The 13,992-nt window shown below is 38.3% G+C and overlaps 1 protein-coding gene across 1 annotated transcript; it reads left to right on the top strand.

Annotated features, from left to right (window-relative positions):
• The first annotated feature begins 2,185 nt into the window (after positions 1–2,185).
• Positions 2,186–11,972, top strand: e2f4 (E2F transcription factor 4). The gene is made up of 11 exons (XM_061076188.1): positions 2,186–2,613; positions 5,898–6,007; positions 6,787–6,948; positions 8,164–8,207; positions 8,293–8,357; positions 8,432–8,620; positions 8,865–8,925; positions 9,104–9,241; positions 10,189–10,236; positions 10,370–10,414; positions 10,584–11,972. The coding sequence occupies exons 1-11, from the start codon at positions 2,440–2,442 to the stop codon at positions 10,697–10,699; spliced, it is 1,152 nt and encodes a 383-aa protein (XP_060932171.1). The 5' UTR covers positions 2,186–2,439; the 3' UTR covers positions 10,700–11,972.
• The last annotated feature ends 2,020 nt before the right edge of the window (positions 11,973–13,992 follow it).

The raw sequence follows: 13,992 nt of genomic DNA, 5'->3' as shown, positions 1-13,992 counted from the left end.
GGTTCAGCTTCCCAGCGGATGAATTGAAACCAGTAAGAAGCTTGGTGGTGAACCAGCAGGAAACAGGAGCTTGATTTATTAAGGAGATAATTTAAACAGACTTGCCTTAGTTTGAATGAACAGTATTTTCATGTATTTCCTGTGTGAAGAGCAGAGCTGTTGTTTGGGTCCGTCAGCTGACTGCTTCCTGTTCCGCTGTGTGACAGCAGCAGCACTTTCTTACGTTTTCTGGGAAAGTTTAAGTTATCGATTGCGTATTTAAATCAAAATTATTAAAATCAAAACAATTTAAGAAGTTTAAAAATTATGTGATTTTTTTTTTCATTAGTGTGTTTTATGTACAGGGCAGATTTAAAATGTGACGAATCTGCTGACGCTAAAGCTGAATTCACGAGAGGTTGGGGTTTTCCTTGTGCACTGCCTCCCCCTGCTGGTCAAAGGTGGTACACTGTGGAAATTCAAGAATGAAACTTAGATTTTTTAAATATTTCTTGTTGATGGAAATATAGAAACTATACAAGTAAATAAAACAAAAATAAATAAATAATGATGCAATGCTGTGGATCTGTATAACAAACCATTGTAGGAAGTTGGAGGGGAGAGAAAACATTCACATAAATGACAATTATTATTTTAATAAACTATTAAAATATTACCTGAACCCTAAACGATCATCTTATTCGAAGCAGCCTTTTTTTTTGTTCATATAAAATAAGATATGAATTCTTTACACCCCCTGTTAGTCACAATATTATTTATATATAATAACATATAAATACTTTAAGCACCTGTTAGCTACATTATTATTTATATATAATAACATATTCATATTCTGTCAGAGCCACCATCACAGAACTGCACTAAACATACCTGTCTCCTTGCACTGTGTACCCTGTACAACACTCCGCTCCATATACACTTACTTCACATCATATGTGATATGTGTTAATATAAACCATACTGATAGTATATATCATTTTGTACAATAATATTGTCTTTTGCACACTCTGTCTACATATTCTTACACTCATAGTATATTATATTACCTATTGTATAGTCAAATACTTATATTTATACCTCTACTGTATATCATATATTATATCATACTCTCTGTATATTCTTTGTATATATAAGTCTATATACACATATTTATACATGTGTATATTTTATAATTATAATTATTATAATTATTATATTACTACTATTATTATTATATATACTGTTGCTGCCATTATTACTATATACTGCTATTATATTGGTATAATTACTACCATATATAAATATGTATTATGTTATATTATATACTATATATACTGTACTATTTTTATATACTGTCTAACAATAACATTACCATCATATCATCAGTACTATTACCATCATCTTGCCACTGCACCTTATCTACCTATTTATCTTGTGTTTCTATTTTTTATTCTTTCTACCTCAATAATTTTTTATTTTATTTTATTGTATTGTATTTTACTGTATTCAAATATACCGGCTGCTATGACGACTTAATTATCCTTCGGGGATGAATAAAGTAATCTATCTATCTATCTATCTATCTATCTATCTATCTATCTATCTATCTATCTATCTATCTATCTATCTATCTATCTATCTATCTATCTATCTATCTATCTATCTATCTATCTATCTATCTATCTATCTATCTATCTATCTATCTATCTACATAAGTACTATCTATACTTATACTTACAAACTCATTCACTTTAAAATACGGTTTCATCTGAATCTATATATATATATATATATATATATATATATATATATATATATATATATATATATATATATATATATATATATATATTGTATTTGTATAGTAAGGAAACTATATCTTGGGCGTGCACGTGTGGGGCTGGTACTTGTACGTGCACGACCATGAGCGCGCACACGTGTTTACTTCAAGTTTGAGTAAGGGACCGGTGTCAAGTTATCCCTCTCACAAAAATACGTAGAATCCTTATTCCACTACCTATAAAACAAACAAGTACATTCACAGTCACAGTAAATTATCCTGTTGAATATATTTATGTGTTAGGAACTTTTTTAGTGGTTTTAATATTGTTTTTTTAAACACACTTCCGCTTTTTAAACGGCACAACTCTTCGCAGACGCTCCCTGCCGCGGTTGAACCGTCCCGTCATACCTAGCGTGGCCAACGGCTCAGCACGGAACGGAACCCCGGACCACTGAAGCACCGCTGCCCGAGCCTCCGAGCCTCCGAGCCTCGATCCCCGCAGTCCGAGGAGCGAAGCCCGGGTCCCACGGAGCTCACACACCCGACCTTCCATCCTCCATACTCTCCACCGGGCCTGCTGTGCATCTGACCGCGGCGCTGGGGCAGTGCTTTCCGGGGGCTCTGGCTGGGTTTGGTCGGGGAGGCAGCGGGGGGAAGCACGGAGCTGGTCCCGCAGGATGATGGAGCTGGAGCCGGCTAGCAGCCGAGGAGGCGAGCCGGGGGCAGCGGCGGGAGGGGACTCGCTGCAGCCGCCGACCCCGAGCCGGCATGAGAAGAGCCTGGGGCTGCTCACCACCAAGTTCGTGACCCTGCTCCAGGAGGCGAAGGACGGGGTGCTGGACCTGAAGGCGGTGAGCATGGATGGGTCTTTGTTGTTAGCTTAGCACATGTCAACATGAGCCCGTCCGGATACATGCACTTTCGTTAGCTCGCCCTGTTAGCCTAGCCTAGCCGTGTGACAGGCTAATTTGAATGGGTTTTTCCTCGCTCCTCGCTAGCTGGTGTTCATTTTAAAGACCACACACTGGTTACTGGTGGTTTTACGTGTGTTGGGATGCAGTAGTTGGAGACTGGGAAGTGAACTTTGAGGAAACCGGTGAACTTTCCCCACTCTGCCCCCCGCAGACCCCCAGGGTAAGAAGTGGGTCATCTTTTGTGAGTTCCTCTTGTGAAGCCAACGCGACTGCATCTTCTTCACACATGAACAACTTCTCCTCTGATTCACGACGTCAAGATCATTTAACAGCTCAACCCCGATGGGGCTGGAGACTCAAAAAGCGTGTGATTCTAACGACACTGCATTCATCTTCCAGTCTGAAGTGCATCAAGTGACATTAGATGAGTCTTTCCACTATAATCTGCTGGACGTTATGCTTTTAATAAACTATTGAGATAATATTCAAACTCTAAACTATCATCCAGTTCTCTCAACAGCCTTTTAGTTATGTTATTGTTTATATATATAACATATACACAATTTACACCCCTATTAGTTACATTATTATTTATATATATCATATAAACCCTTTACACCTCCTGTTAGTTATATTATTGTTTATATATAATAACATAGTTATTATTTACACCCTTCCCAACCAGTGGCACTAAGTCTCAAATCTTTCATTCGTCTTAAAATAGGGTTTCATCTGAATCCTAGATTCATCAGAACATAAGTCATAGATTCATTTTCAACACAAGGTACACAGGAACAACAACAAAACAATGGTTAAATTAAAGAAAGTACATAGCTGATTAAGGTACTATTAATGGAGATAAAACCAGTAATAATAACTAAGACACGTGCCAAATTTCGTTATGCTTTTAATAGACTATTGAGATATTATCCAAACTCTAAACTATCAGCCTGTTAGTTACATTATTATTCATATAAAATAACATATGCATACTTTACAACCCTCTTAGTTACATTATTATTTATATATAACATGTAAACACTTTACACCCCATGTGAGTTACATTATTGTTTATATATGATAACATATAAACCCTTTACACCCCTATTAGTTACATTATTATTTATATATAACATATAAACCCTTTACACCCCATGTGAGTTACATTATTGTTTATATAAGATAACATATAAACACTTTACACCCCATCCATGTTAGTTATAATATTGTTTGTATATAATAACATATTCATTTACACCCTTGTCAGTCAGTGTTTCATCTTAATCCTAGATTTATCAAAACATAATAATTAGTGTAACATAATTCATAGTTTCATTTCATCAACACAAAGTACAAAGGAACAACAAGAAAACACATGGTTTAATTGCAGAACAACAAAGTTGATAATGGGAATATTAATGGAGATAAAACCAGTAATAATAACTAAGACACGTGCCAAATTTCGTTGTGCTTTTAATAGACTATTGAGATATTATCCAAACTCTAAACTATCTTATTCTCTGAGCAGCCTGTTAGTTACATTATTATTCATATAAAGTAACATATGCATACTTTACAACCCTCTTAGTTACATTATTGTTTATATATGATAAGATATAAACCCTTTACAACCCTATTAGTTACATTATTATTTATATATAACATATAAACACTTTACACCCCATGTGAGTTACATTATTGTTTATATAAGATAACATATTAACACTTTACACCCCATGTTAGTTATAATATTGTTTGTATATAATATATTCATTTACACCCTTGTCAGCCAGTGTTTCACCTTAATCCTAGATTTATCAAAACATAATAAGTGTAACATAATTCATAGTTTAATTTCATCAACACATAGTACAAAGGAACAACAAGAAAACACATGGTTTAATTGCAGAACAACAAAGTTGATAATGGTAATATTAATGGAGATAAAACCAGTAATAATAACTAAGACACGTGCCAAATTTCAGTATAAATAGAAGCTTTTTTTTATCAAACACAGCCATCCATGTTGTTTTCTTTCTCTGCCAGAACCAGAGAACCAGATGGCAGCTTGAGCAGCCAAGCATTACTTGACATAACAGAACTGTTTCCTTTTCACTGTGACCTCAGTGACTTGGCGGACAGCTTGGCTTCATGGCTGCTGACACTCGTGGCCGCACTTTGCGTTGCTAATAACAATAAAGCTCCAACCGCCACTTGTGGGCTGTTATAAAACAGTTGAATGAATTATGAAACAAAAACACAGGCAGAAGAGAGGTTAACTTTCTTTTTATCAGATATTAGCTCAAACATCAGGTGATTAATGTGATAATTCCATAAAAACTTATTTTTAGACTCAATAATGACTTTCATAAGAGACCTCACATGGAAGTCTCTGTATAATTAAGGGTTTGATATGTATATTGATTTTAATAACATTGCCTCTCGTTTGTGACTCCCACAGCCACACTGAAGCGAATCTATATTTTCTGCATTAATGAATAAGTATATTTTGTGTGAACTATTGAATAAAAAACCCTTATAATTAGCTTTCATTCAGCAGGTCTGTGACTTTTTCAGCCACTAATAACAATAACAGTAAAGCTCCAGCCGCCACTTCTGGGCTGTTATAAAACAGTTGAATGAATTATAAAACAAAAACACAGGCAGAAGAGAGGTTAACTCTCTTTTTATCAGATATTAACTCAAATGTCAAGTGATTAATGTGATAATTCCATAAAAACTTATTTTTAGACTCAGTAATGACTTTCATAAGAGAGCTCTCATGGAAGTCTCTGTATAATTAAGGGTTTGATATGTATATTGATTTTAATAACATTGCCTCTCGCTTGTGACTCCCACATCCACACTGAAGCGAGTGTATATTTTCTGCATTAATGAATAAGTATATTTTGTGTGAACTATTGAATAAAAAACCCTTATAATAAGCTTTCATTCAGCAGGTCTGTGACTTTTTCAGCCACTGGGCCTGTTGTCAAAGCCGAGACTTATCAGCAACAGCCTCATGGTTATCATTAGTTTCTTAAACTCCAAGAGGTTGGGTGGTGGGATGTTTTTTGCGGGGGGGATTGTTTGGCTTTGAACTTGTGGGCACAGCAGATACAGCCGTCCCTCTTTATATGTTCTCGTAGTTATGAGTCTGCTGAAGGAGATTGCAGTAATCTCTATTGTACTTTACATTTGCTTTTTGTCCCGTCACTCAGGCTGCAGACACCTTGGCAGTGCGGCAGAAACGACGCATCTACGATATCACTAATGTGCTGGAGGGGATAGGACTCATAGAGAAGAAGTCCAAGAACAGCATCCAATGGAAGTAAGTCAACTGTGCATTGTTTAGTCAAATCATTCCATAAAAACACAGGGAAGACCAACGAAGACAGAAACAATCCCATCTAAAAGAATGTCTTTGTTTTCCCTGCACAAAAAGAGGATTCACATTTTAATTGCAATTGTGAATTTAAACTTGCACATGATCGTGTGACTATATCTGAGTTATAGAGAAATGACTTCTGAACAGAAGAGTTTAGATTAGAGTCCGACTGATGGGGATTTTTGGGGCCAATGTCAATTTGGGGAGTAGAGAATTTATACTGATTCACCAGCAAAAATATTTACTTAACAATGTGGCAGTGATTAATATGAAATTATAACAAAGAAATGTAATGGAGGCTTGATATTCTAAATTTAAACATAAACGTATAAATAGATAAGAAGAAACACAGATACCACCAACTGATACAGGTTTGTCTGTGCAAGGCTCATATCAGCTGATCTTTGAGTCAACTGATTAATCAGTCTGGGTCTAGTGTGAATAATATGAAACAAACGATTATCTCTTTTTGCAGCACATGTGCCTTTTAGATAATGAAGACGATGAGGGAAAATGTTATATATAGTTTATGAAAGAAACCTGGAAGCAAACATTATATCACAAGTGGTTAACTTCATATAAATCAGAAAGAAAGCCTCCTGTTAATGCAGCTATATCTACTTACTTCTATTAATGATTGAGCAGTGTGTCCATGAGTGTGTGTGAATATGTACTTTGTCTGTTGTCTGTACATGACCAAGTGTTTGTCTCTTGTACTTTAGGGGTGTGGGTCCGGGCTGCAACACCAGGGAGATCGCCGATAAGCTGATTGATCTGAAGGCAGAGTTGGACGATCTGGCTCTCAGGGAAAACGAGCTGGACCAGCAGAGAGTCTGGGTCCAGCAGAGCATCAAGAACGTCACAGATGACTCCAACAATAGTCCATATCCTTCACTGCACACTGTCCTTATGAGTCTATTGATGTATCTGATGGCACTTATTTTATGTGATGGCTTCATCAGTCATGACTTTAGGCTACAATAATACTAATAGATTTTAGTTTTGAAACTAAAACAATCACCGTCCACACAAATGTTTTAAAATCCATTTTAAAAATACAACCTTTTGCCTCGAAAGCCCCAAAAGACTAGTTCAACATTTGTGTTTCTACCACAACTATTGTGACATCGCCAGGTTTGTTCTTTCCTCAAGAGCCACAGATAATATTCGTGTAAACATTTGTGGAGATGTGTCAGGTGTAATAAAGGCACATCTGACAAATATAGTACTGTCATTTTCACCTGTTAGTGGAAAATATGCAGTGAATTTACAGGCTCATAAATGTCACTCGCAGCAGAAGCAGATTACTGACTGCAGAGGACCTGAGGTACTGATGTTCAGCTAGTCAATTTGATCCCAGGGATAAAGTGCTCCTGAAGAACAAGGACAACCGTGTCAAACTGTGTGAACACATTTGCAAACATGTAGTGATGAAGTCCTCACTATGCTCTTAATAGTTGATTGCTCAGTGTAAAATATCTACTCGTGGCCTGTGGCACAGAGCAACATGATGACAAAACAGATCCCATCTCAGCCCCATCTGGCGTCTCGTAGTGGATTATCAGAGGCATTACATGCAGACAGATTCTGCCAGCTCTCTGTCCCGGTCGTTTAAAGATGCACGTCACTCAGTTGACTCATACACATACTCGTAAACACAGCTGTATTTGGACTTCGGCGCTCCTGGAGGAAGATAAATGAAGTCTGAGGAAAATAACCTGAATGATGTCATCAGAGTTATTTCCTGTGTGAACCTGAGGAAAGAGTTTAAGAGGCAGAGAGGAGCCGAATTAGGCATTTAGTTTCAGTCCTGGTACTTTAGGACGGTTTTTGAAGCTTGACTTATACTGGAGACAAAATTCAGTGTCTTAATTAACTCAGTCATGGGGGTGATGTTTTCACCCCTGTCTGTTTGTTGGTTTCTAAGCAAGATTGGGTAAAAACTACTGGAGGGAAGAAACCATAATTTAGTTGGTGCAGATCCCTAATCAGAGGGCCGATTAAGACTTTTCTCATACATTTTCTTTCCTTTCATCATATGAAGGGCAAAGCTGTATTTTTGACCAACTTTGTTGCATGGAACCTTAACACGTGTATACTATGGCATATATAAAACATGAAGACCTCTGTGGATCCTTTAAAGGTATTTTTCTAAATGTCCTCTTTTCATTCTCATTTCTGTCACATACGTTGACGATTATCACAGCTCATCATGTCTTTCTGTGCAGGTGACACACTCCTAGCGATTCGTGCTCCCATCGGCACACAACTAGAGGTGCCCATCCCAGAAGCTGTAAGTGTGGTGTGCTCAGTGTGTCATGTCCACTCCACTTTGTCTCGTGTCACTGACCCAGCTTCTGTGTCCAGGTCCTCAATGGGCAGAGGAAATACCAGATCCGTCTCAAGAGTTCATCTGGTCCTATCGAGGTTTTGCTGGTCAATAAGGACCCGTCCAGTGCCTCTCCTGTTGTTCTGCCGGTCCCTCCTCCAGATGACATCCTTCAGAGCCTCCCAGCACCAGCACCTACCTCCCAGTCGGCCACTGCTGCCTCCCAGGTCCACACGAATGTTACCTATCTCTCACCCTGAGTACTTTAGCACTGATGTGTTCAATGTAGACTGGATATAAGCTTAAACATCTTTCATTATTGGGGCAGTAAAGAGAAGGAGAAAAGAAGCTGATCCCAAGATGGCCACATTTAGGCTCAGGCTCTACTGAGAGCCACTCTAGTTTCTTAGTTATAACTTATTGTTTTTAATATGCCTTGTTTTGACTTCCCCTCATCTCTCCACCCTGCAGGTCTCTAAATCAGCTCCAGTCCCTTTTACAAAACCTGGTCCTGCCACAGACTCAGTGACAGGTAGGGGGGTGTCAAGACTTCACTACGTTTTCTTACTGTCTAAGAACAAATCTCCTTGTTTTTTTACTCATTCTTTGTCATGTTTTATACGGAATCGTTTGTAATTGTAATACGATATCAGGCTCTACCGTTGCCATAGTAATTTACAGGGTGTTGTCTGGCGTTTGTTTTATTTCAGAAGTGACGAGCACGACGCCTCTCACCCCGACAACAGGTCCGCTGACTCAGCAACTTCAGTCGTCTGCCTCGCTGGATGGATCTGCATCCTCCTCTGCCTCTGCACTGTTTGAACCAATCAAGTCAGATCCATCTGAATGTAAGTCTTAGCTTGGTTCTGAATATGTGACGTCTGTTCTTGAAGACTTGAATATTTATATTGTTGAGGTAGGGATGATGACAATGATGGGTATTTTTTTTACTTTTACACTGTGTGCAAGAAAACCTACAAGAAAAACACATACCTTTAGAACTTGAAAAAGAAAATACTATAATTATAAGTAGGGATGGGGGGAAAAATCAATTCAGTTACAAATCGCAATTCTTGTGAATGACGATTTTAAATCGATATGCTGCCTCCCAAATCGATTTTTTTTAAAACATATTTATTGGTTTATATTGGGGGGGCAACATCACCCCAGAGCATGTTGACCAGCTCTTGTTTTTGCACAAGAATCTAAACATACCCAAGCACTAGCTTTGCATCGGCTACATCCAAACAACAATAGCCTACTTTTTGTTTATTTCAAAGTTTATATTTTAAGTAAACTTTTATTCATTCTATTTAATTTACCTTTTATTTATTGTTTAAAAGTAGCCTAGGTGGCTTACATTTCTTAATCTGTCAGTTTGTGTGCAGTTGACAGGGGCTATACAATAATAGGGCACATTTTTATTTATTTTCTCTATTAGCTGCCCGGCAGTCATTAAGTTAATGTTAATATTTGAAATAAAACTGGTAAAGCTCTAAGTGAATTTGACTGTGTTGTATTTGAAGGAATGATTCAACATTTTTCAATGGTCCAGTATTTAAAAAAAAAAAAAGAATAACCAAAAGAAATCCCAGGAAATCGTAATATCAAATCGCAATACTTACAGAATCGCAATACATATCGTATCGCCACCTAAGTATCGTGATAGTATCGTATCGGGAGGAACCTGCCCATTCCCATCCCTAATTATGAGATTATTTAGGTCAAATGTAAACATAAATGCACAGTTGTTCTGCAAATACTAACGCCAATACCTTTCTGTTTAACCCTCTAGTACTGGATTTCCCCAAAGACCTCTCAGAAATGTTTGATCCAACAAGAGGTAACCATTTCTTAAGTTTTCCCATATTCTCTCCTTCTGTGACTGTGAAGTTTCTTGTGTCACATCGTCTCTGTGTGCTGCAGATTGAAGGGTTTTAAAAAATGGTCACTCAGTCTTGTTCTCTCTCTCACAGAGATCATGAGCGGAGATTTGCTGGACGACTTGATGTCATCAGAGGGTAAGTTTGCTTACAGGCACACTGATGGTGCAGCAAATGACATGTACTGTAAAGATGTAGTTATATATAATCTGTGTAACAAAGAGGCTTTTGAAAACATTCCAGCACAAGGCTTCTTTTAGTGGATCTTGCGTGTCTCATCTCTTTCTCTTGTCTGTTTCACCTCCAGTGTTCTCGCCGCTCCTCCGTCTGTCGCCTCCGCCCAGCGACCACGACTACATCTACAACCTGGACGAGACAGAAGGCCTGTGCGACCTCTTCGACGTGCCCATTCTCAACCTCTGACCCCTGAGATCTCTGTCGAGGGGGGGAACCGTTGCCCTTACATGCTGATCTACCTTCAGTTATCCCCCCCCCTCACTGACATTGAAGGTAAGAGGCGGTGCAGGGAAGCCAACAGGATCTGATGAGCCTTCAAGGACACGTGAGCTCAAGCTGAGCTTCATCAGACAGGAGCTCGATGTACAGCCTCATGAAGAAATACAGATGAGAACAAAACGTTTTATTCAATGCTTTTTCCAAGGAAACAGAGTCACAACAAATGACAAATAATTATATTTTTGGATTCTTGTGTATTATAAATCCATACGTTTGTTTATTAGCTTTCTCGTGAGCGAATGTGTGTAAGCTTCCTTTACATGCGGTTGGTTGTGAGTCTGTGTGCCTGCTTGTTGTTTTGTATTGAACACTCTTATTCTGAGTCAGACATCTCCAGGTAAAAAACAAAAAAAAAAAAGAGAGCAACCTATCGGAGCATGGCCTTTATCACCTGGCAGCTGCTCCCACGTGGCTGAAACGAGTCCAAACACAGCTGGTGAAATATGCACTGTCCTCATGTACATAGAGAATATATATTTTGTAAAACCAGCACGCAAGATTATTGTAATATTATGAATGACACAGGCAGAGCGATATGTGCCAGACGCAGAGGATCATACTGTACGTAAGAAGTGCTTTGTTTTAAATATTGGTGCTGGTCTTTGGCCCTGTTCAAATCTGGTCTTAGCATCTGTCCCGAGAAACATGTCTGTGTGTTTGTGGTGAGCAGCAGAAGTGAAATTTCACCAAAGTTCAACTCCACGTGAGGCCACGCTTTGAGAAACCTTTTAATCCCCCCATCGCTCGCACATATTGATACATTGGCTTATATGTGACCCTTAGTAAGGACTGTATGGATGACTATCTGCAGCTATGTAGAATGATTTTACCCATTTAAGAAATTCTGCGGTGATCACTGTGGAAGTTGTGGCGATGGATACAGGCAAATCACATATTTGACGCTGAGAAACATAAAAATACTTAATTCGTTATGAAGCTGAGGCAGCAGGGAGGTGGCCCAGGACACATTGAAGTTCAAGCAATTAAAATAATGTGGCAACCTCTGAATGTTCGTTTGAGTGATCGGATCTCGAGACACCCCACTCAGGGCGGATGTTGACACCAGGCCTGTCTGGGCGGGGCTTTGATTTCCAGTGCCAAAGTATAAAGAAGGAGAATCTTTGATACTATTGAAGCCAATTCACTTTATTACGGAACAAGCCACGGACCAAAAAGAAATTGCAGGGCTGGGGGGGGTGGGGGTTTAGAATATTACCATTTTTTCCATTGAAGCATTTTTTTTAAGGTCATCAAGATGGTTTTTTTTAAATAAAACTGTCTCATTATGACTTTAGGATCATGTTCTTCAACTGGTCCTATGTTGGCCCTTCTACACATAGAGGTTGATTATAAAAATATAAAAGTAAGCATGCTGTCAGTTTCATTTTGCATCAGCACTGTTACTATCAAACCCTTTCAGATTTTTCATTGGCTCAGATTTATATGTCACTGGTGTACGTCACAGGCCTAAACACATTTTTTCTTCCCCTTTCCCAAAGGCGTTTTGTGGCATTTGTCTTTCAACTATAATGTATGTATATGATTACCATTGTACTCAGTTCGTCTGTATGTAACATGACATGTATGTATTTTTACTGAGTCATTAAAAACGATCCAGTTCTTTTGTATATTTGGCACAACTCCCTCTCTTAATGTTTTTTCTTTTTTCCCAGTGTGCGCTGTTTTCATGCTTAATGCTTTAAATCCCTTTGATTTCTATTCGCTCTGTGCAGGGGACGGCTGAGGAGTCGTAATGAGTCAAACTGTACAATATCCAGATAATTCTTCTTTGTACGGTGCTTTCTCCTGTCAGATCCCTTCGTGTACTTATATCCCTTTTTTATTTGCCCCAGGATGACGTATATGTATGTACAGTATGTACTGTGTATATCCTTCTCTACTGCTTGTATAGAATAGCATTTATTTTTTATACCTGCTAGATATATTATCGTTCCTACTAATTCGGGGCTACACCTAAAAAGTTTTAAGGGATTTATCAGCAAGAAGTCTGCTTCACGGAAGCGTGCTGTCTCATTGTTGCACTTTACATCGCTGTGGATCGACAGGTTGCAGCTCATCCTCTCAGCAGCCGGTCAGCGTGTTGTGAGCAGCCGGGGGTTCAGCAGTCCTGGGTTTGTGAGACTCAAACCTACCGACTGTTCTTTTTTTAAACAGGCTCACTATTGTTAAGATGTAATTGCATCAAATGATACAGAATAAACTCTTTGGTAATCTTTATGTACCGGCTGGTTTCCTTTTTCAAATCATTCAATTATGATTGTTGGTGTTTGTGCCACTGAAGGTTTCATTGAAGTCCAGCTGAGCAAAACTGAGAAGTTACATTTGCGTATGTTGACATCAAGCTGAGATAAATATCTTACAAAGAGAAGTTGAAAGTATAACAACAAATCAATTGTTTGAACAGCCTCATGAAGAAATACAGATAAGATCATTTTGTTTTCTGCTTTTCCAAGGAAACTGAGTCATAACAAATGACAAATACTTATTATAAATCTTTTTGTTTGTGTGTTAGCTTTCTCCTGAGAGTGTGTAAGCATTCTTAACGTTTGTGGGTGTGAGTCTGTTTGCTTGATTGTTGTTTTCAATTAAGATCAATTGTGAGTCAGACAATCGTCATTTGCAGTTGACGTCACACAGCCTTCCTGTGGATTAGGCTCCATTATGACTTAAAGGTTCAGTGGATACGATTTAAATGAAAGGAATCTTTTGGCAAACATTTAATATAGAATAATCCTAGTGATGTTTGACTAGTGTGAGTCATCTAAATTGTACAAATTGTTGTTTTCTTTACTCTTGAATGGGCCTTGATATTTAAACTCCATTGGTCAACTTGCTGTGAAACCAAATCGGACGCTGCCCTGCATCTCGTCCATGTGGCTTTTTAGTCTTTAAAGCCCTCATGCATGAAGAATACCTCATTTTCTGTCAACTCTGAGATTCAACCCCACCCAGTGTCTATAAGGAGAGTTTTAAAATAAGCAATACATTATAATATATGTACAAACACGTTATATGCATATAAAAGGAAAGCAATGGCATGTCTCTGCAGTGAAAGACATTGGGTGGTGGTATCTTGTTGGTGTTGTTGGATGTTCAGCAGAACAGGAAGGCAACTAAAGGCCACACATTGATTCCAGCAGGCCTAACTTTATAATTCATTGTAATAGAACCAGTGAAAA

Source organism: Limanda limanda, chromosome 8 (assembly GCF_963576545.1).
Source record: "Limanda limanda chromosome 8, fLimLim1.1, whole genome shotgun sequence".
In the NCBI taxonomy this organism is placed as follows: Eukaryota; Metazoa; Chordata; class Actinopteri; order Pleuronectiformes; family Pleuronectidae; genus Limanda; species Limanda limanda.
This window is presented reverse-complemented; position numbering and strand designations above follow the sequence as displayed.

Excerpts from the sequence above, each read along its gene's own strand:
- e2f4 (XM_061076188.1), top strand. The coding sequence starts at position 2,440 with ATGATGGAGCTGGAGCCGGCTAGCAGCCGAGGAGGCGAGCCGGGGGCA. Across the intron at positions 6,008-6,786 it reads AAGAACAGCATCCAATGGAA|GGGTGTGGGTCCGGGCTGCA; the intron begins GTAAGTCAACTG and ends CTTGTACTTTAG. Across the intron at positions 10,237-10,369 it reads AATGTTTGATCCAACAAGAG|AGATCATGAGCGGAGATTTG; the intron begins GTAACCATTTCT and ends TCTCTCTCACAG.